The 23869-nt window shown below is 37.7% G+C and overlaps 1 protein-coding gene across 6 annotated transcripts in view; it reads left to right on the forward strand.

Annotated features, from left to right (window-relative positions):
• CLEC16A (C-type lectin domain containing 16A) overlaps nucleotides 1-19033 on the forward strand; it is a 78684-nt gene extending 59651 nt beyond the window's left edge. For 3 of the 6 annotated variants that reach the window (XM_035339336.1, XM_035339337.1, XM_035339338.1), the window contains 3 exons: nucleotides 3620-3766; nucleotides 8838-8957; nucleotides 12537-19033. In XM_035339336.1, the coding sequence (XP_035195227.1) occupies nucleotides 3620-3766; nucleotides 8838-8957; nucleotides 12537-12877 (608 nt within the window). In that variant the 3' untranslated portion in view covers nucleotides 12878-19033. Of the gene's footprint in view, nucleotides 1-3619; nucleotides 3767-8833; nucleotides 8958-12536 lie in introns of all 6 variants that reach the window. The other 3 variants (XM_035339339.1, XM_035339342.1, XM_035339340.1) reach the window with 2 other exon arrangements.
• Nucleotides 19034-23869: the final 4836 nt, after the last annotated feature.

Raw genomic sequence — 23869 nt, forward strand, 5'->3', positions numbered from 1 at the left:
GTGAGGATGGAAGCTTCTCCTCCTTTGAAATAAAAACAGGGCAAACCTTTTGTGGATTTAGAATGTCTTGCATGGGTGCGAACTTGCACAGCCACAGGAATGAAACAAAATAAATTGACGTAAGCACTTTTCTACCAAAGGCACTAGTAGCTATTCCAGAAACATTTCTTTCACTTTAACAGATGGCTTTCTGTCTCCTGTGTGATCACAAGCCCATTGATTGTTCCTTGTTTCCCACCCTAACTGCTGTTTCCAAACACAAAGCATTGTGTAAGAAACCCAGTGCATGTTTATTATATTAAAAACTGTATGTATCAGTCACTCTAAGTGCCATAAATGTCCTTTACGTTTGAGGTAGTTTAGTTTGTATTTAACTTCTTGCAGATCATCAGGCGCTACTGTGTGTAACCTCAATTCAATTTATCTCAATGGTTGTAGAAGATCAATGGCTTGGTTTGCGGAAGAAGAGGAACACATGGATTTATTTACATTTATGGAATAATAAGGTGCTTACCAAACTGTTTTTTAACTAAAGTAGATGTCTCCTGGAACAGTGGTTATGTAATTCGTTCAATTGGTGATTGTCTTGGTCTTGAGGAATAGTAACTTAAAATAAAAGCCTGGTGAAAGTGGCCTTCACCTATCTAGAATGATGATGGAAGGACTTCAGCAGCTCAGACAGCTTTGTGTTTCTGCAAATGGTTTTGAGTCTAGATCTTGAATCTAAGCATGGGTGGTACAGGGTAAGTCGTAGGACCACAAACAAAGTCAAATTGCTAACTGAACTAGTATATATCAGCTTTTGTCTGCCTGACTTCCTTTCTTTATATATTCTGGTGTTTTTCCTTATAATGTGGCCTGCTGGTGTGTTGCTATTAAAATCATTTTCCTGACTTGCAATGTCAGTTTCAAAGCTTTCATATGCTTTTTGTAGTTAAAAATAAATAAATAAATAAATAAATAATTTAAATCTACCTTTGGCTGCCTCCTGCCCAGCACCAGCAAATTCCCCATACTGAACATTCGCTAAAGGGTGAATCATCCATTCAGCACTGTGGGAGATTCCCTATTTAAAAGAAGAATCAAATATTGTTCAGTGCATTTGATTTTTCTCCTACCTGGCTGTCAGATTGTGCTTCCTTTTTCAGGGTTCACTACACAGTGAAGATGGCAAGCACTGTGTTGTTAGGTTAATCCCAGTCTGCGTACATGTCATGGCTACTGTCAATAATTGAGGGAACTGTCAGTAAAAGGTAAACTTTCTCATTAATAATTTCCACAAGACAGCGAGGAGGGCTGTAAAAGCAGCTAAGTGTCCTAGGTAGCATCTGACCCGTAGCTCATGTTGAAGATATTTCTGTCACTGGAAGAAGCATGTCTGCTTCTGAAGACCTATTTATTCATCACTTCGGGTTTTGGTAACAAAAGTTTCCAAGTGCTGGGAGGAACGTGTCAGCCAAAGGAAAGCCTTGCTGAACATCAAGGAGTTGCTTTAAGCACATTGTTGTAAGGAAACTTGCTGAGTGAACCACAAGAGGAGTGTAATCTTCTAAAGAAAGCACGAGATGAACTAAGTATGAGCAGTGCAGTGGTGGTTGTCTTCGCTGGAATCGTGTGGGAAGGGCAGTTCATGAACTCCTCTCTAAAAGCATGTTCCATGGTATTTTAAGTAGATGCTAGACCTTTAAAATCTTGATTCATCTAGGTTTTCATAATACTGATGTGATTCAAGATAATCATTGACTTCTGTAATAGCAAAACTATGAAAACTCTTAACTTAAAGTCAGCTGAAAAATCATATCCAAGGGGAAAAAAGTGCTCAGAAGAAATGTTGAAACCCGATACAGAATTCTTTTGGGAAAAACAAATGGAAAATGACAGTAATAACCTAAATTGTTACATGCCTTGAAGAGAAAAAATCCTGTAATCTTATGTGAGAGGGTTGCAGGTTCTCAGTGATTTTGTTAACCCCAGTGTGTTATTTATAGTGATCTGATGCATCTTAGTCTGTAAGAAAGCTAGGTTGGGCAATGATCTATCTCACATTCCAGGTTCTAATTTTTAGCTTTGATATAAGCACTTACTGGACAAAACTTTTATGCAATCTTCACAGTTCAGCACTGCAGTCTGTACCATGCAGATTCCTTCTTGCTCTGTATTTCTCAGAAACCAGCAGTATTCTGGGAAATTATTTCTCTTTTTTTTTTTTTTTTTTCTAGAATTAATGAATATTCCTGAAAACTGGCTGTTGCCCACTTAAAAGAGCAGGAGAGAAAATGTTAGGTGATACGTCACGAGTGTTGGAAAACACCGTTGCCTGATCAGATTTAAATCTGAGTTACAGATTTTAGAATATACTTTAAAAAAAAAAAAAAAAAAAAAAAAGTTGGATGGACAGCACAAGGTACGAGAGCCGAAGATCACACTCCTTTCTTGTTCTGCTGTATCTGCTAGCTCTAGCTGCTGCGCCATAGCAAAATTATAGCGGGACATATAATACAATGAATTAATATATGTATACATGTAGGCTTTTTAATTAGGAACCTATAAAATAGCATTTGCTATGTATTTTCTTGATAAGAGAAGACGCTAGTGTTTAATAACTAAGAATCAGGGAAAATTTCTATTTTCATTGCCCTCTGATTATACTTGATCAGTCAATTTCATGATAAAATATTAGTATTCATTTACACAGGGAGACAATGCAGTGTGCTCTGCAGACGTTGTAACTGGGTAGAATGCAGAGAGCTGGTTTCATGCAAGAGATTGAATTGGATTTTAGTGGAAAAAAACAAGGATCTGAGTGCCTTGCTAGCACTCCTTTCCCAGTTGTCAGTGTGCTGCAGGTCCATAATACTTTCTGAAATTGCATCCGAAGGGGGAAAGTACATAAATCATCATATATAAGGAGCGAAGGAGGTAAAGTGAGGAAATAAATAAAAATCCAAAGTCAAAAAAGTCAAAGATTGAATTGTCTGGAGAGAGGGTGTTGTGGAGGAAGGAGAAAGGAATGAATGCAAGACTGTTAGGAAAGAAGAGGATGTTACAATGAAAGAATTTGAGCAAATATTAGACTGAAAGACAAAATAACACTTTCAGAATAAATGCTTTCAGACACTGTATAAATGTTCTGTCTTCAGATTGGAGAAAGTAGATTTGTGAGAAGGTGGATGAAATCCAATGCCAGCATTAGGCTTGATTATTAGAATTTTGTGAAGTTCTTATTGCAGTAAAAAAAGCTGGTGTAGACTTTCTGTCTCAAAGTTCTTGTTCATTTTTAACTAACCATTTTCCTTATATTAAGGTGTGTGACCCATGAATAATGTATTATATATACCCCAAACTGACCTGCTTTGACTGTGCAAACTGTGTTTTAGAATGTTTTGTATCATTTAACCTGTGTTTCCTTGTTCATTGATCAACACTTGTAACTAGTGTGTTTTGAGTAAGACACATTCAGATTATCAGGCATCTGAGATGAAGAAGGTACATCCTCTGGGCTACCAGATGGAGTTAACACCACTTTGCAGTATTCTTTTTCCCTTTGTCAGTTTGTTCATGTAGGTGAACCCTTAGAAGCTAATTACTAACTGGTGAACATCATTGTCCTATCTTTCAGGCTTTGCTGTAGCCCAGTGCATAAATCAGCACAATCCATCACCACTCTCGTCACCATCACCTTCCAGTGGCAGTGGGAGCACGGGGCGCTGTGATTCAGTGACTGCAAGCTCAACTTCCACTCCTTCTGCTGCACAGAGCCCTTCAGGTATTAAATCACAATTTTCAGCATAGTCACTAGGGAATGCAGAGTATTGTAAATGTTACTGAAAAATTAACTTTCTGTGTTATCAAATTAAATACAGGGTAGGGGTTTGTTTTCAGATTGCCTGACCATTCACCTAAACTAGTTAAAGTAAATTGTGGTACAAATTTTAATGATCTATTCAGCATTTTGGAACTCCTTATCCAATGCATACAGCAGTGTTCTTAAATGCTGGTGAAATGTAACCTGTTGTCTGATTTGTCTCCCAGCACATATGATTTGAAACAGTTTTGTTGTTGTTGTTTAAACAGAAATACGGTTTTGCATAAACTTACGCTGTCATTTTTTTGCCTTAATGAATAAGCTCATCTCTACATAAAGCATCTTTATGAATTGGGCAACATTGGCTTTCAATCAGTTCTATAATCATATGCTTATCTGATACTTCTGTTAATTTTTAACAAGAGGCCAAATATGAGACACTTTGAAATAGCTGTAGTTATTTAGGATGCTAACACTCACTGAGGAATGAAATGCCTTCACTCTTTTTTTTTCTTTTTTTTTTTTTTTTCCCCTGTAGCGTTTCTGGGGAATCCTGTAATGGTGTTTGTTTTGAATACAAATGGTATGTGAGGTAGAGAACCTCCAGCTGGAGGCTAAGAGAGAAGTATATTCTGAAGGGTGCATATTGAAATGCTTACAGTCTAGAACTGACTCGACTCTAACTCTTTGGTTATTAAAAATAGTTTTGCAAGAACTTTTCAAACAGCCCCTTCATTTTGGCAGTCACTTGCAACGTTGATCACTCTTTGAAATGGTTGTTATGGTTCCCTCATTAAGATATACCATTTTGCCTTCATTTGGAAGTTTTATGTTGATAAAAGTAAACTTTTCTGTAATTTACAGGAAATGATGCAATCTTTGTTAGGCATTTAGTGTTTTGTAGATCATGAAATGCCTTAGTTTCACTGAACACTGTCAGGAGATCAGTGTACATTTTATGTCTGAAGTGACAATCCTTGCAAGAAGTACTACTGGAAAAGGGTAAGCAAAAGCTGCTTATCAAGTTTATGAACAGTTTGCAAAGCAACCTAGCATCCAGTTGTTATTAAAACACATTAATTACTGTTACAGACTAACATATAGCCAAAATACTCTTGCAATATGTGCAACTCGACATTGAAATTTGAGGTATTTTTCTAATGCAATCCATTCAAAACTTTGGAGGGATCTCATTTTATTTTCTCTGCTGACAAGTGATCACTGTTATCCAGTCTTCAGAGGGTCTGGATAGATATGTGGAGATTACACAGAGAAGTGGTATGATTTGTCAGAAGTCTTGATATAGGTTGGCTTTTAAAGTCAGAAAGCACTTGTTTCACTTACATGTTTCACCCTAGCTGTGTAAGGAAGGCTCAGCTACTATGTCCTTCATTGTATTTGAATCCTCTGAAAGGTGTCTGCAATTTTCTAAGAGAAAACTGTGGAAAAGGAAATGAAAATAATTTTTAAATTCTAGCTGCTGTTGTAAGAAACATGTTAGTTCACAGAATGTAATATGCAGCAAGAGTATATATTACATACTTCAGAGGTCTTTCAAGTACATGTAATCTGACTTCTGTGAAGAGCTGAGTAAATTCATAGCACGCAATTCCTCATCTAGCATATTTTAATTAAAAATAATAAAAGTTTTGAAATGCCTGGTTTCAGTCTGCACTTCACCAGTTCAGTTGCATGAATGGTCCACATTTAGTGTGACCTACATTGTGGCTTCATCACGAAGCATGTTCAGAATGCCACATGTCATTCAGGAAAACAGTCTTTGGTTTTTTTATGGGCACAGGACCTGGGGACATTGATAGATGCTTTACGAAATCTAGTTGTGATGATACAGTTCTGTGCCATCTCACTGTGGGGGTAAGGGCAGTGGAAATGAATGTGCGAACGTGTTTCAGCTACTTTAATGCCAAGTCAACAACTCTTACTAACCTGATGCAGGGATGAATTTTGAGCTAAGCTCCTGGATTCTTCAAAACTGCTCTGTTCATCTGAACTAAACTGCTAATGTAGTTGTAACCAATACTGAACAAGTAATGTTAACAGCTGATTAGCTGACAGTGCCTCCAGGTCCTTAGTACAGACTAGAGAGGATGCCAAAATCCCTGAGGCTCTGGTGCAGGGTTTTGGGGATGAAGGACGGGGCAGGGGGATGTCTCTAACCCATGTAGGTGTTTTGACACTTTCTGCTGATCTTAAGTATCAAAGCAATTGATGCTGATTCTGGTCTATTCCTGAGAATTGCTTCTGCTGATTCTGGTCTATTCCTGAGAATTGCTTCTGCATTAACTATTTTGACCAGTTTATTGCAAACTTGTAATGAATATTCTCCCTTCCGTAGTATTTATATGTAATTGTGGTCTATACTGTAACCTGCTGCCAGGAGCATGACCATGAAAGATGGAATCTGGTTGGTTTCTCCAGACAACTGTTCTGCAGGCTTGTACCTGAACAGAAGTATGCTGCTGAAAAATAAGTGACAGTGTCTTGATAGCAGCACTTACTGACCACTTAGCTGAGTTACTGAAATGATTGTTGATATTTGTGTACTTCTGTGTGAAACTAGGTGACTTTTCCCCTGACCTGTTCTAATCTGCTGTGAAGTAGAGGAGGCTGGCATGAAGGTCTTTCCCAACCTAATGATTCTGTGATTTAATTCTGTGATTCTTAATATGAAGTGCCAAAAAACATCGTCAGCTCCTTCAAGGAGAAAGAAATAAGTAGCTGATTAACAGCAAGCAGTTACCAAGACTTGTTTTATGCCCCAAGGTAGCACTTGATTGCTGCCACCATCTGTCACGTAAGAGTCCCTTCTCATATCCCATTCCAAACTAAACATGTACATGAACACAGGTGTGTTCCCTATCCCTTCTGCCTTCCCTCCTCCCACGTTTCTTCTAGCAGCTAAGCAGGTTGCTGACTGTGAAGAACATGCTAGGTTTCTCAAGAACTTCAGTGAAGAAAGCCAGCTAACAAAAAAGGAGAGATGGATATGTGAATGTCATGTAAACTACCTCAACTATCTACCTTAATGACAATATCTTAAACCATGACAGCTGCTTCTGCTGTAAACTTGTAATTACTACTAATGTCCTAAGCTGCTGTCTGTTGACAGATTTAGGTTGTTCAACGTTTGATATATTTGAGGTAGTACTTATAATCTTCAGAGATCTTCCAGGGAATAGGATTTGGAGCATGACATGGTGACTTTACATAAAACAGTGATAGATTAGAACAAAATAAAGACCAGTTGCATATTTGTTAGTTGAGGAAAAGTTTTAAAATAGCATATACTGAACAGTGAAAGAGCTTTTGAAAATGCATCACTGGAAAAAAAAGTGTTTTTGTAAAAACATTTTCCTTGCTATCACTCTGACCTGCATGAAGCAATATCACACTGTCTTAATGCAAGAACGGAGTGTAATTGAACATACACAGAAACACTTGGCTGAGCATGTTTCATTTCTATAAGAGAACAATAGTTGCATCAACTGCTTTGTCACAAGTAAAACAAACTTTTATAATTCCTGAGTCCTACCTAGTAACTGCCACAATACTTTGCAGCATAGAAATTTTAAAGCCTGACAGCTCCCGCATATCTGGCAGTTAAACTTAGCCCTTTGCAAGTTCTCTTTTCCTTAAAATAGAAAAAGGAGAAGCCATTCCTTAAAGAAAAGAGAGTCTCTAGCAAGACAGAAAAAGTATTGCCAGGTTTTGCAAATGCTGCTATCCTGTTTTTTGTTGTATTTACAGTCTCTTTTTAATGAACACATCCATTCAAAATGTTGCTGTGCGTAGAGTAGAACTCTTGCTAGGCAGACTTCAATCTATAAGCTTCTAAGCTTAGGATACGGTCTTGTCTTGGCTGCACTTGCTGGAACTATGCACTTCTGGAAAGTGCTTATTTTTATATAAGCCAAGGATTAAGATAAAGAAGCTGTTACTGTAAGTTAGCAGTCTTCCAGAGTTATATATATATGTAATGTCATCCACGATTTATTTCATCACTTTTTAAGTTGCCTAAAGCTTTAAAATGCGATTGGCTTCTATACTTAAGAAAATGTTTACACAGAAGCAATGGATATTGAGGAAATGCTTCAGAAAGCATTGATCTTCTATGTCACGCCATATTTCACGTTTCTGGCAGATACTAATTGTAAATGATCTAAAATAAGAACAAAGAGCTGTCCCCTGTTGCAGAGAATAACTTGGATACAGGTCTATAAAATAAAATATGTTTATTCCAAAGAGATAATGCTTAAGAACGGAGAACCTGTGAGAACAGTGCCTGCCATCTTACTGAAACCATCACAATTTCCTCTGTGATCAGTAATGTAAATGTGGTGTGATGTGCTGTTCTCTGATGGGAGTAATTTTCTAATTAGCTGAGGAAGTACTTTTTGTTTCTAGAAAGTTTCTTTCTCTGAAACTTTCTACACACCAAGCATCAACTTAACTGCTTTTATCTTTTAAATAGCTGCATTTGGCTTTGTTATAATCCAAGTATAATACTTCACTTTCACATCTTAGAATGGTAGTGCTGAATGGTCTGAAGTAGTCACCTGCTCAGGAGAGCACCTCATTGCCAGTTGGAATCAGAATAATGCTCTATCACCAGAATGTGCAGTGGAGAGGTTTTCCCAAGGTTTTTAGAGGATGTGAGTAGATCATAATGCAAATGCATACCAGTCCTGTCTCAGTGTAAGTGCTGTCAGAATTGCCAGATGTAGTTCAAACCGTATTATGTACATTTCTAGATAGGTAAGCAAAAACTAACTTAAGCTCACTTGTTTCTAAATAAATAAATGAGTTAATTCTTCCAGCTGCAGAAGTACTTCCCAAACTTAAAGACTCAGGTGTCAAATTGTATGCAAGATACCAGCAGTTATGAATGTGTCCTTGTCACTTATTCTTGTTGCTACTCTAACATTTATCCTTTGTCTTCATTCCAGTTTCTCTTCCTTGTTTCATTGTTAAAACCTTGGTATGATATATTGCTGTGTTTTCCTCTAGTAAGGTCTGGCAGGAAAGGACGACGGCGGGTGTTTAGTCTGTCGGAGGCTGACAGTCACGGTGGACACTGGGTTTAGGTCTTCAAGCAGCAGCTGCAACCGAAACTCACGCAATATCAAATCAGGCAGGTTCCTCCCTAAGATTTGAAAAGCCCATAACAGTTAATAAAGCATACTTGGTTTCCATGCTTGCAGCAGTGACAGCGAGGTAGGAAACTGAGGAAGAGCATCATAAATATTTGACTATACTGGCTTTGGGGAAAATTGTGCAGCAATAATTAGCTGTTTCTGAAAGTCCTACCTACAGTTTCTCCCATATTTCTTGGCTGTCTTGCCAAAGACTGAAACTCCGCTTACTACAAAATGATCAAGCCTCCAGCTTCAAAGCAGCTATGTCTTCATCTGCACAGGGGCAGCCATGGCTGTAGTGGAATTTAGCAAGCACAGGCTTCAGAATGGACGGTAATGTAGGTAGCTGACTGGCAGCAGGAAATCTATTTATAACTCAGGTAAAATGAAGAAGCATTCAGCATTAAGACTGTCCTTGGACTGTGATGATACAAGCTAGTTTTTTTCTATCATCACGTTTGGGCAGATGGGTTTATGGACTGTTTAATTGTCTGCCTGAAGGAGTGGGGAGGGGAAGCAGATACAAAAAGGATGGAAATAGACCTCATACTAGATTCTCACTTAAATAACCCATGTTAACTTAAATCTAATTTACATTTTTCACCACCATGGCATAAACATTTTTTATTCAGTTAATACTGTCTAAACATCCTTTCTCATTTTTAGAGTTTATTTTGTGTCTTTTCCCTTAGTGTGCTGTTACTTATATTTTTATTATCTTTTCACAGTATATTGCTGTGTAGTTTAAGACATTTTCCTGTAGACTGTATTCATTCTTACCTCTTTCTGTTTTTTTCTGTCTTCTTTCCCTAATGACAATCATAACATAAATTAATATAACAGACGTGGAGCGATTTTCTTCTATAATGTTACTAAGGTTATTTTTACAGGAGTGCTGGGGGGAAAAAAAAAAGGTTGCTGAGCCCACCACAACCAAAGATAGCTGGGAATACCCAGTGTCTTGGAAAACGATGCCCTCATTTTTAACACCTTGTTTGATACTTAAATGCCGTATCTGGCTTTTTTTTCTTTTTGTGCCAGAACATTCCTGCCTAAACGCATGTGAGTTGGGGAGAGATAAATAGAAATATTTTTTCCCATATTAGATGATAATTCCTTGAGATTTAAGAGTAAATTATGTCTTAGTGATTAGTGAAAATGATGATTTTTTTGGGCCTCAAAGGTTTCCTTACTGGTAATCATTGTTCTGAAACTATGTATTCAGTTAACTGGAGGTGTTGTACATGAAAACTTTCTACATCAAGAAGGTGCTCTTTTTTTAATACCGCTTGATTTTCCAAATTATCATTCTAATGATAGATCTCTGTACTCCATTTAGTTTCCTTCATCTATAGTCTGATCATTTCTTTCTTTCTATCATCATATCCAAAAGATATGGGAGATAAGTCATATAGCACAAGCTTATAGCTCCAGTTTCAAGCTAAGTATATGCCTGAAGTGCCCATTGATCCCTGAGAGTCTGGTCACAAAGATGCAAGTGTCACTCTCAAAAACAGTCCAGAAGGGATAATCTATTGTAAAACAGTAGTAGCAAGAGCTCTTGACCTTGTCCAGAATGTTTTTTTTTCCCTCTCGTTTTATATTGATATTTGCTTTCTGCCCCTCCAAGGACTAAGTGGCAGTTGGCTACTCCCTGGTCGTTTTGGCAGTAACGCTGTGCTGGGTTACAGCATATCTGTCCCTGCTGCCCTTTAATGAGCAGCAGAAGGGATGTTCTGACAGCAACTAATGAAATATTGAAAGTAGGGGAGAGAGAGAGGCTGCTATCAATAATAAATAAAACAGAAAAAAATAGCATAGAGCTCTGCTTTTGTATTTTCTATTTCTAAAATACTGTAGCTAAAATATTAGATGCTCAGTTTGTTCTGCTATTACATTTTCATTTTCAGATATTTTTATCTTTTTTTTTTTTCTGAATGAATTTTCAGACCTTTAGGTATAAAGTTTATGAACTCCAGATATTTTTTTATGGAGTCATTTTTCAAATATTTGTTTTCTTTGTTGTATTGAGAACGGAGCCACTCTAGCTATCATTTAGATCTACATGGAAGGATTTGGGACAGTATATCATATCAGAAGAACATGCATGTCTGTCAGGATTTCAATGAATGAAAGTTATGAGGAAATCATTCTCCCAAAGGGAAGGGCTTCTCAGTGCAAGCCTTGCATCACATTCCTGTTATCAATCACCACATATATATATATATATATATATATATATATATATATATATATGTATATAATTTTACAATCTAAGTTTCCTTTTCCTTAAAGGGAGAAGCTTTAGCTACAGATTCAGCACAAAATGAAATCAAGTGATTTTCTGAAGTGAGGATACATCTTTGTTTGGGGTTATCTTACCAGAAAGGTTTAAAAACAAATCACAACTGTCTCTCACTGTTATCTTACTGATACTTCACTGATATTCATTCCATTCTAAGCTCTATTTTTTTCTTTTTCTTCCTTATATTCATGTGCTTTTTTGTTTGTTTGTTTTACAGGAATAATTGGAATCATATTGAAACAGAAATATTCTAAGGTCATTGTGCATTAAAAAACATAATCTAATTCTTAGCTTCTGTATTCACTACATTGCCTTGTAGACTTTTCTGCAGATGCCTGTACACTTGAACACATGCTGATTTTTAACAAGAATTCTAAATGCCTTGAAGCTGGATACCTGTTAACTTGAATGGCATCTATTACTCTATCCTGAAAAAGAAAAAAGAGGGTGCTTGCTCATATGAGGCGGTACCCCCTGATCCTTTCTGTTTATTATCCATTTGAGGCAAATAAGCAGTTCTCTTGCTAGTTACAAGGATTTTAAAGAAAAAAAATGGCAATACAAGTAGCTGTTAATGTTTTTTTCACTGTATGGAAGGGCTAGCAGCATATCGGGTTTCTGTGATATGCAATGTCTTATTGCCAGTTTTATCCATGTTGTATGCTCCATACTTATGAGGCAAAATTTCATAAAACAAAAGCCTGTGTAAAAACAGGTTTATTTTGCAGCACCTTTCAGTTACAGTATGCACATAATTCTCCTTCCCGTTCTTACATATTGCTACTTTCTATGGCTAAGATGTCACTTCAATCTGAATGCGGAGAATGGAATGAGAGAATTACTTCAAAATCTTTGTAAGAGTAGGGAAAATTAGTTACACAGGACTTATTTTCTATTTCTGAAGAGCTGCCTGGTATGGAGTAGTTATTTGTGTTTGTCTATACAAAATTCTGGGACGGCTTTCTTATTCTTATTCCTAGAGAAAGGAAATAGAGGGGAAGATTTATGATACTGCTGTATATTGCAGTATTAAAGATGTAGATCTTCTGGTTCCTAACATGAACAGTTTATTGCTGGCATTTTATGTTATGCCATCATAATATTTACATGTCATTTTTAATTACTAAAAAGTAAATTTAAATATGGTGCTTCATAGAACTGTTTTCCACCCAAGTATTCTTAAATATTCATAAGCATAGTACACAGGTTTAATGAGCAGTGTCTATACTAAGTGGAGTATTGATTGTTTCTTGGTGTTTTTTTTCAATAGATGACCCTTCAGCTCCAGAGCAGCCTCACATGATCATTCCTGGTCAGATGATGATGTCTGATGAAACTCTTTCAGCTGTCTCAAAGCCTAGCAAGAATGTTGTAAAAAACAGTGACATAGAAACAGCAAACCTGTCCCCTAGCCTGATTCCTGCACAGCAGCCCACGATATCGTTAATATCAGATGATAATACAGATGCACTAAGTGTAGAGTCACTTACACTGGTCCCACCAGTTGATCCACACAGTATTCGTACATTCACCTGCATTCCTCAGCCACCTTTGCCATCTGAAATTGAAGTTGGCACGGTAAAAGAGACAGAAGAAGAGTGTTGTGACTAAAGCCAACCTGCATACTGTGATAAACAGTAAACCAAATTCTTGTTTGGGAGCACAGATACTTCTTGAAGCATCAGAGGCTATGGTCTGCAAGAAGAGGCCCACTGGTGAAGCATGTGGGCAGCTTTTAGGACAAGCATCAGAAGTTTGGCATATTTAAACTGGAGAAAAAAACTTCAAATCTGGACTGGGTATCTCCACACCCATTTCTGATATACAAGAACGTGAATGTACTTCAGATCACCTACTTTATTATAAAAATAAAGCTCCAGCTGCAGTAGCTAAATTAATTGTAAATGGTCTACAGTATTATGGCAGAGTGAAGAAAATTTTGGATACCTGGTTCAGAATGTTATATTGCTAGTTCTGCAATGTTATATTGCTACATACCCACTGACAAGGAAAAAAATACTATAGTACAGACATACCACTTCCATTTGATTCATTAATGTTTTTTTTAATCCTGATCTCTTCCAGCTTTTGTAGGTCTGTACGATACCAGCAGGCTTGGCCCTTTTAAGTGTTGTATTCATAGGTCTCCAAACTTCAATATTGTGTTTTCCACATGTAATATTTTTTCAGGGTTTGATTCAAAGCAAGATACATCTCAAAGCTTTTTTTTTTTCTTTTTAAGGTAAATCTCTGAAATTTAATATGACAACTGCTTATGCAGATTAATGTAAGTGGTTTTTGAGACTTTTTCAGTCTTTGCTTAACCAGCTACAGAGGGATGGGAAATATTTTAAGAGATGGCTATAGTTTGTTCACTGCTGACAGACAAATTGCTACACCTCTGAGGAGTGATGATGTCTTCTCTACTGAAGGACAACTAGAAGCAGACAGAAGTAGTTTTACTCTAAAGAGGCTTTTTTTTGTTGTTGGCAGGTGGGTTTTTTCATATTCCTGTAGGAAGTAGGCCCCCACGTCTAACCAGTAATTCCTTTGCAAGTCTGAAAATGAAAAGGAAACTTTTTCCCATCTGGGAGATTATCACTGTTAAATGAAATTACAACATAAAAGTGATTCTGAGTTTATACTTGCCTTACTAAATTTGCCTCCTAGATCCTGATTCTGAGTTGACAGTAAGTAGAGGAAAATTGTGGAGTTTCCTCTTTGGAGTTTGGAGTGCTCTGCTGACTTTATATGGAATTTAAAGTGGAGTTCAAGCTTTCTGATCAATTTCCATGTATGTTCATTTAAGCTAGCAGTAAGATGAGCAGTGTTTCATTATTGGTCTGCACATAACATGGAATGCTCTCTGGCTCTCAAAGACTGAAGTCTACTATTTACTTTACTTTGGATTTCAGTCGTCAGTGCAATCTGTTTCCTAATTATCTTTGCAAATATTGATTTCATATCAAACAGGTGAATCTGAACTTTTTCACCTACTTTTCAGTCCTACTGTATCTCTTCCTTGCTGTCAGATGGAATACGTGAATTTATTTTAAATATTACATTTATATGAGATTGAATAATCCACAGGTATCACTTTGCTTGTTTTTCTATCTTTACCTTTGTGTAACAATTTAATCTTTGTAAAACATGGATATAGCATGGCTGCTATTGAAAGCCAGCATTTTTCTGCCATTATCAGCTTTTGCATGCAGCCCTGTTCATTTCTGGTTTTCTGTGGCTTCTGCTTCATCTCAATTGAATTAATCTCTATTCTGACCATTCCAGAATGGCTCAAACTCTGAAGTGAAATCTGAGAACTAGGTATCTTTAGCACTGTTAAGGTTGTGGGATGAGAATTCGGCCTTGCTGGATTAAGAGGCCACTATTAATTTTTTGTGTATGCTTGGGGTAAGTTTTCATTGGAGCCACTGTTGTGGCTAATGTACACATACCTGAACAAGCTGAGACATCAGTAGCAATTTGGGCAGAAGGACCACATAAATATGTTTTATTAGTTTATTGTGGTCTAGACTTTCTCTAGCATGTTCCTGCATTGCTTTGTAGCCACAGTTATAGTCTAAAGATCATTTAAAAAAATTATTCCTTTCTTAATGTGAAAGCATTTTATGTTAGTTGTTAACCTTAACTCTTCACCTAGATTACAGAAAATGCCACTGTGCAGGCTGAGTTCCTTTAAATAGAATTAATTTTAGACAGAAAAGTCTTGATCTATCTTTATCTAATGTAAAATTCACTTCTAGCAAAATTAGGAGCTTGCACAAAGCGGCTTTTAGTGGGCATGCATAATCTCACCTTTGAGCCGTACTGCACAAGAAAGGGGATGTAGGGAAAGAAAGCCGACTGTTTTTCATTGCCTTGGAGTGGTTTTTAAGCCCTGTGACCGGTTGTCTACAAAGAGCTTCACAGGAAGCAACTTGAGATGCTGTTGGAAGGAAAATATAAAGATGTATATTATACAATTTATATTCTCCATGCTGCATTAGGAGACTTAATAATGTAAAAGTTCAGGAGTTGCTGAATATGTCATCTGACAATCTTATCTCTGCAAGTATGGTGTTAGTAATCTACAGTTCCTCGAAGAGTATCATATCTGTCTCTTATCAGAAAAACTCAAGGCCTGTTTCCTTATCCCCCTTTCACTGTAAAAAGGAAACTCAACCAACAAAGCATTAGCACATCAGCCACAAATACAATTTATTTTCTAAACAAAAGTCAATTTGAGCCAGTGTAGCATCCTTCTTTTTAACCAAACCCAAATACCATCTTGCAGCTGAGAACAACAACTAAATGACTGACCATTCAGAAGGGTCTCTAATTCAGTGCAACACTGCAGAGAGAGGGGAAGGAAATGAGAATCACTCTGAAATAAATCCACTAATGGTCCAGAGCAAAATGCTGGAATTTTGTGCGATGAATTCTTAGTGTGCTTGTAGAGGCTATGCCTTACCTTCAGCCATACTCTATGGCATGAAACAGTTCTGTTATTCCCTTCTTTTTGAGGAGATGCACCAAAGATACCGGGGCATACTGAGTGTTACTTTGTTATTTTGTGCTCTGTCTCATTTTATTAAATTTTACCAAGATATTATTCATTTCACAGAGCTATGTGTTGCTGTCACTGTGAGGTCAGCAAGGCCTCTTGTAGGTCCTCTTTCTGTTTCTGTCATCCCATGGACAGCACTGGATGAGAATTGTGCTTTTTCCTTGCGAAGGGCACATGGGCTGTCTGTTTGGCAATCTGGTAAAGAAAAGATTGGGAAGGAAGCATTAGTGGCTAGCTCTAACGTCCACCTTGCTAGTGAGTAATGTTTGCTGTGCAAAACTTGTGTGCAAGAATTGGCTTTTGCAGAAATTCTTTGGTACAGGAAGAAACCAAACATTTATCTATTTCTATGTGGAGTAAGAAATTCACAAGAAATGTGGTCATATGTATACTAATACTGGAGACTGTTTCATGTGAAGTCGTGAATTATATTGTAAAGACTGACCTTGTTTGTGCTCTTTGCAGCTAATTCATGATAAAGTTCTGAATTCTGTTCCTTAAATTAAGCTGGGTTTAAAATATAACATTACACCTCAGTGTTCTTTGCTTTACAACACTGCTGGAATTTTCCTTAAAGTCACTTGAAGAAAAAATGTTATAATCTTCCAGAATTGATTTACTGTCTTGAAATGTTCTTGCTAAAGTACAGGCATGTGGCATTTAAAGACTTTTCTCCAGAATTTAAAACTCAAAGCTCATCGCTATTCAGAGTTTAAGTCAACGTCCTACAAGTTTAGGTCAGTCATACAAGCTCTTTGCCCCCATAGCAACAGAATACAGGGGGAAATAATGTTTTCTTCTGGGGATTTGAAGTATTCTTGTTGGCAAAATTTTAAAATTGATGGTTAAAGTAACTTACAGCAAAATCAACAATCCTTAGGATTGAAGTTACTGAGAATTTTAAGATGCCAGTAGCTAGAATTGCCACAAGAAGCCATGGCCGGTTACCGTAACTGAACTAGGAGTTCAAAAACTGCCTGGCAACTGAGTGTCATCCTACTGGTAGGAAATTGACTTATTTTTCCTCGTGAAGTAAACAAAATGTAAAGCTGTATGCTTGAAGACATGGGTAAGCTATCAGCCAGCCAGGTCAAACTTTGTAAGTGTGAAGCCACTCCATGGCACTTAGCACTTCAGTCACAGGGTATCTGTGCTCATGTAATCTGTTGCTCTTTTCTGCACAGGTGTTACAGGTAAATGCACCATAGCCTAATCAATAGTTTTGCTGATGTGTATGTCCTACTCTTCCAAGAAAAAAAATCTTGCTAAGTATTCATACATTGTCTTCACTAAGCAGCTGAAGTTAAATGGGGAGTTGCTTTTAGAAGAGCATTGCACAGGCAGCTGTCAGCTAGGAAATTTAGTCTTTTGGTCCTATGGCTGAATCAGATTTGGGAAGAGACAGCCAATCATGGCATCAGTGGGATCTGGGCGTTTTGTCTCAAAAGTGTTAAGTCTCCTCACTAAGTTCCCTGCTCATTTTCAGACAACCAAACCTTAGACATTTAAATGTCTTTTGGAAGTTCAGAGCTGTTCTGTCTCTTCTTGAAAGAGCCTTTGGGTACGTCACTGTTTACCCATCTCTGGCTTACCTTGGGATATCGTTCACCTGGCCACTGCACTTTGAGGGGTTTTCCTGTGCTCACCTGCTCTGCTCTGTTGTTTCCCAATGTTTGCAGCGTGAATCCCAAACGCATACCAACCCTCACTGCCTCCTGCAAAGCAGATGGTGATCCAGGCAGGGTGTGCTGGGTGGGGGCGTGCAGGAGGTAGGCAGGGGGAAATTTTCGGGGGGTTCTGCTGTTCAGGGTTATTTGAGCAGCAAGAGGTATGGGAGATGTAGGTCTGGACTGGGTCTTAAACAGAAGGTTCTTTCATATGGAAAAATATTTTTATAATTACATTTGTACAGAATTTCCCCTATTTTGATCTCTCCAGATTTTTAAGGATCTGCACGTTGCTTAAACTTGATTTGTTTTGCAAGATGTTTTAAAATGTATTTTAGGTTTGCTAATGTATTTAAAAATGTAAAGCTAAGTTTTGCATGTCTAATAAGCGTGCACTGTGGTGGTATCTGTTTATTGTTTTGCTAACTAGAATTTGTTAATTCTTAATATGAAAAACTTGAGTCATTGTTGTGACTGCCTCAGCCTCAATGAATGTGTGGAGTTTGTTTATTTAAAAAGGTAACTAAAAAGGGCTTATATGCAAGCAATTAAGAATACTTGTTGATGAGACAAAGTTCAAGCTAGTACATAGTGTTCCCAGGATTCTTCTAAGAGCATAAGATATATAAGACTTTTTTCATCTTTTTTTTCTGTTACTTTGGTTATGGGTACCCACGCTAATGTAAAGCAAGCTTAAGACACGATAATGGCCATCTGATACTTAAGTCTCTATGAGATGAGAGTCTGAGTTTTTGTGTATTTAAGACTAACCGTGGCAAGAATAGTTAAAATAAACATGAAGCTAATTTTGAAAAGGATTGAGAATAGCTTAAAGCTTGCCAATTCCTTAGAATTTATAGGAGCTTTGGTTTGCCCAGTGGCAGCACCAAGAATAGATGCAACAACTCCAGGGGACCTGCTGGAAGCATTTTAAGCTTTAACTTCAGGCAACTCCATTTGTGAATGTGTGTTGATATTTTGTTGCAAACTTTTTACTTCATTTTGAGCTGTTTTGCTGGGTTTGATTATTTTGAGTGCAAAGGGAAATGTATTTTTCTAGAATAAATGTATCTGGGCTTTGAATACTACAGAAAACATTTAATGAATATGAAGGTTTTTCCTCTTAGGAAATATATTTCAAAAATGTCTGAAATGTACTTCATTTAAAAAAAAAAAAAAAAAAGTCCTGAATGTGCATTTACATTTAAAAGGAAAAAGCCCAAACACACGGTGAATTGAATTCTGAAATGTCTTTTCTACAGGCAGTAAGTATTAATTATTTAATGTAAGTTATGTTAGAAATTTGGAGTAAATGTGACAATATATTATGTTAATTTAAAGAAAAATGTAAATAAATGGGAAGGGAGTGAAATTAGAAAGCATCGTTGTATGTCTGAAATCCAAACTTATATAGCTGAGTTTGTATTTGCATTAATCATATGTCATGGCTATGGAAAACCTGGGCAAGAATGAACAATAGACCTTTCTTTGTAAATGGAACTCGGCAATAAAAATGGCATTACTGAGAACTTCCTTCCCTTCGTGTTGTGTCACTGGATTTGATGTGCAAGGACATCCAAAAATGCCCAATTTGCAGAATTGAACTCTTAAGAAGAATGGTGCATGTGAGTGTTAGGCATTCTAATCTTTAAGCTGAAAACTGAAATAGCCAAGGCGTTTTTGCATTGTGTGTGCAGGAAAGGCAGCATGTGAGGCAGAAAAGAAGCCTGTACAGGTGATGGAAAGTAGACCAAGGGTTAAGAGTGGCTGGGCAACATCTAAAGTGGTTGTGAACCACTTGGAAAGTGTCCCTTCGCCTGTTGTGTGATTTCTTCCACAAATACATCCTCACACGCTCTGCCTCTTTCTCTGGTGCATGTTGCCAGTTCCATACATGGATCAAATCCAACAGAGTTATTAGTTGGGTTCTTGTTAATTAGACTCTCCATCTATGGGAATTAATTACAGTCAATGTATGTTCCTTGTGAAATATTATTTCTCAAACTAGGCATCAGTCCAGAAGCTTTCTTGGGAAGAAATTAAATCATGTACCATGAAATAAGCAAGCGAGGTATTGGAGACAGGAGACAATACTGCGATTTCCTGTAAGTTGCAAATATTAAACTGTGGTGCATGGGGGGAAAAAGGGCTCAAATCTGTTCCTGGCAGTTGGTCTCTCTACATTGTGCCATTAGCTCTGCTTTGATGATACCAGTTTTGGATTCATGACCTCCCTTCCACTTGAAACTGTTTTGTGCTTCCTGTATCCTTCTGATACCTCAGGACTTTTGCAGCCTTTTGTCTTGTAATGCTTCCTCTGTTTCTGTACAAGATTTATTTAGATTTGGATGTTGAGTCAGGCTCAGCATCTCACCGTGTATTGCCAGTGGTCAGAGCTGGAATGAAGAGCACAGCCCCAAGCACTTTCTTCTCCTTCTGACTGGGATAAAATGAACTTGACAAAACACAATGCTGCGCCTGCACAATCTCATCTTACTCCCTGTGAATATCTAAGTGCAACCAGTCCTTTAGTAGGTAAATCCACACCACTATCACTAAGATAATTAATTCCAACATAGTCCTTATAAATAAGCCGAAAGCGTGTCAACATACAATGTGTCTTTATCAAAGTGACTTTGTCTTTATCCAAGTAGCGTTTGTCTAAGTAAAGGTGCAGCATTCGGAGGCTGATGCCTTTGTTATTTGACACTTAAACTGCTGGTCAATGTTTTCATATTGAAGCAAGAGTTCAATGGCATTGCATGGACCTGGCTCTTTGGGGCAGAAGAATCTGCTCCCTAACCTGTGTTAGAGATTTAAAGCTTGTGGCTAGGCAAAAGGTGTTCGTCACTTTATAAAGATCTTTTTGAATGTGGACTGGGAATGCAAGCTCATGATTTGTGTGAGTACTCCCTGAAAAGGCTGTTGAATTTTAAGCTGATGTTTTTTCTCTCGAATAAGGAAAATAAGGAAAGATTCTGGGAGTTGCAACACTGGGAGTTTACAACTGTTCCCTGGCAAAATTAGATGTTTTTTTTTTTTTTTTTTTTTTTTTTTTTTTTTTTTTTTTTTTCAGGCAAATGATGTTCACACAGAGCCAGGGCAGCTGAGCTGATGGGGAGCAGCTAACTCAGCCTGCCCGATCAGCATTCAATTGTGTCTGGTTTTAGTGCAAGGATTATCTGCAAATGTCTAAATACTGAAATAATGAGTGCTTTGGCTGCCAGTTCTCTAAAATTGATTTTTAGAGGTGAAATCTTTAGATTGCCAAGTGCCTTATTATTCAGGCTTAAGACTGAGGTTTTTTTTGTTTTGTTTTTTTAAGTACGTTGAAAGCTTTTGCCTGTCCTCGGAGACTTGTTCTACAAAGTTGGGTAATACTGAGCTTGTGGAACGGAAAACACTGATTTCATCATTCCATCCTCACTATCTTGCCCCCAAATAAGGGTTTATATTCCACACAGGCCACAGTTTAATTTTATTTAGCCTGTCTGGATGAGTGATCAGGACAGATGAATGCTCAGGCATCATTTTTTCTCAGTTTCAGTATGCAATAACATTGTGATGCAGGATGGGAAAACAAGCTTTTACTTTACGGCAGAAATAAATTTTGACTTCAGGTTAATTGGATTGAGACAACTTTGTGTAAATTTGCACTCATTTTTGGATCATTTAGTTTAAGCACCTTTAGGTTGCTGAGAAGCTGTCTTAGAAAACTGTCTAAAACTTGAAGTTATGCTGAAAACTTGCATGAAGTGGGTAGTAAGGGCAGTTGTAGTGACCCAATTGTCTGAGCAAAGCTGGGTGTAGGAGTTAATGCAATTGGCACAGGAGCAAGGAATGATAATGTATTCCAGCTTCTTGCCAAAAAACTTATTAAATCAATTGTTACAAAATTCAGAGAGGAGGTTTATTTTAATATGGTTGTTAACAGCAGTGTGTTTCCCAAGGCTTCCTACCTCTGCCGCTATGAAATGTGCTCTTCCAAAATGGGTCACTTACTCCCTGGAAACATTTTGCTCTTTGCTTCAACAATACTGCTGTTGTCAATGATTTAAATGGGCTTGTAAGCATGACTGCCTTGGGGAGACTGCTATGTGAAGGTGAAGTAATGGAACAAACGTCAGCACCAAAATCAAGAAGTTAACTGAAACTGGAGCTACCTGAGGGTATGTCCTAGCAGCAGCCTCCCCCCAGGCTCTCCTCAGACAGCTGGATTTGTTGCAGTAGCACTTTGAATAAATCGACTTTGCCCTGCTCCTAAAGGGCTGGGAAGTGGCATGGTGATCTGGTGGCAGTCACCAGGGGCGTTATGGAGTGGTGGGTGCTGCAGCTTGCTCCCTGTTTCCAGCTGTGGTTTGCATGTTGAAGGTCGAGTGAGTCAAGGAGGCAGCTGGCCACTGCTCGTAGCTGGAGGTGGTCAGAGCTTGCTCTGCCTCAACAGCCAGAGCTGCCAGAAGCAGAAAAAGGAGCTGCTGTGTGGGAGAGGCAGAAAGCCAACTGATGTCTCAGAGAGAAGAAATTGAAGGCAGCAAAGATGGGCAGGGCCTACAATGGACAGAATTAGGCACTTTTCCTAAGAAATCCTAGGTGTAATGATAATTATGCACATGCACACATCTCTCCTGGCCTGAATAGCAAAACCCTGCCCAGCCCCTGACATTGAGGGAAATCACTTCCCTGTGCCCTCTCAAACAAAAGCAGTAAAGAAGCCAGCAGACCATGCAAAAACCAGGACTTGATCGTGGCTGTTGCTTGTGTGCATATAACTGTGCTTGCACGCACCCACAGGCTCTATTGCTGACGCATCCTGCTAGACTAGTAATTAGATAAGACTATAATATTATTAGTTTACTAATTAAGGCTATTAGATGAGATATACAAAATCGCATGTTGCTGAGCAGGGGAAGGAAGAAGCCAAAGTTATCTCAGTGGGTGGTAACAGGTATTTGTCAAATTCTGATAGTTCAGAGATGAGTTGCTTGCAGGTGAGTGTGCAACTACCATCAGATTTTAAGAAAGTTTCCACAATTAAAAGACTTGTAAGAAAATCACAAGAACTGGCAAGACTGCATATCCCGCTAGTGCTCCTTTGACTACTTTGCATCTTGTAGGCTAGGTGTAGGAGGAATGCAACTGTGTGCAGCTTTTACTGCAACAGGTTTTACACACTCAGTAAAACAGAGTTCCACTTGCAAGTTTTGTCACTCCTCTTGCAGTTTTTGTTGCACACAGGGCTGAGATGAGTAATAACCTGCATGGGAAATTCTAGTCAGCAGCGTGTACCAAACAATCAGCTTTGGAGGTGAATTACTCAGCAGGGACACAGCGTGAGTTGGACAGGCTGAGTAGCCAGTAGGAGCAGTGAATTATGGAGATCAGACTTGTTCTTTGACTTATGTGACAGTGAATACATTCGTTGGTCTTTCGGTGGCTAGCATTTAGTGTTTCAGTTTCAATAGCTGACTTTCCCATAATAGCTCACAGGCCAGGAAGCAAAGGGAAAGTCTTCTCTGAGATCAAAGTTGAAATAACGGAGAATTCTGTGGAAATGTTCAAAGTGGAAATAATGGAGACCTCTGTATCAGCTTCTTTTAGCTCATCTAATTTTTTTTTTTTTTTTTTTTTTTTTTAAGGGGATTCCTTAAATTTCCTATTGTTCTCATCCTCCTTGCTTTTACATAGGTATTTTTACATAGGTATTTTTTTAGGTTTTGGAAAGAAAGCTTAATTTTTGTTTAAGGCTTTAAAACCCAAGAGGGAAATCCTTTCATGTAGGCTGGTAAAAATATATATATATATGTGCATATATATATATGTGTGTGTGTGTGTATATATATATATTCTTGTTTCATTTCTATTTAAATTTTTATCAGATAAAAATTTTTTATCAGATAAAAATTTTTATCAGTCCCCATAGCAGGGACTTTCTGTCACAATTTTAAAATCATGCAGTTCAGCAAGAGCTACTTTTTTATGCCAACATACTTCATTCTCTAAGAGTTAGGTGTTTTTGTTTTGTTTTTAATACATGGAAATGACATTAAATTTTCCCACTCTTTTCAGGGCCCTATTAAATGGACTGAGTTTGTATAGTTTTTCTTCATTTAGGATAATATTCTGATGGTGAATATTAAATTTAGGGTTGCTAAAAGTGAATAGATACCCTAATCCTTCTGCCACAAGTTGGAGGTGTTAATTAATATATCCTTGTTCGGAGGGTAGCGTCTAAGTAGTAGATACCCCATACTGATGGATACTAATTGGGAAATTGTGTTTAGGGTGAGACAATTTTTGGAAACATTTATGAAGCACATGCGTGTTTTTTTGCTCAAGGGTTGTTAAAATAAATAAATAATTCACTAAGGC

The sequence above is a fragment of the Oxyura jamaicensis genome, chromosome 14 (genome assembly GCF_011077185.1).
Source record: "Oxyura jamaicensis isolate SHBP4307 breed ruddy duck chromosome 14, BPBGC_Ojam_1.0, whole genome shotgun sequence".
NCBI classification, from domain to species: Eukaryota; Metazoa; Chordata; class Aves; order Anseriformes; family Anatidae; genus Oxyura; species Oxyura jamaicensis.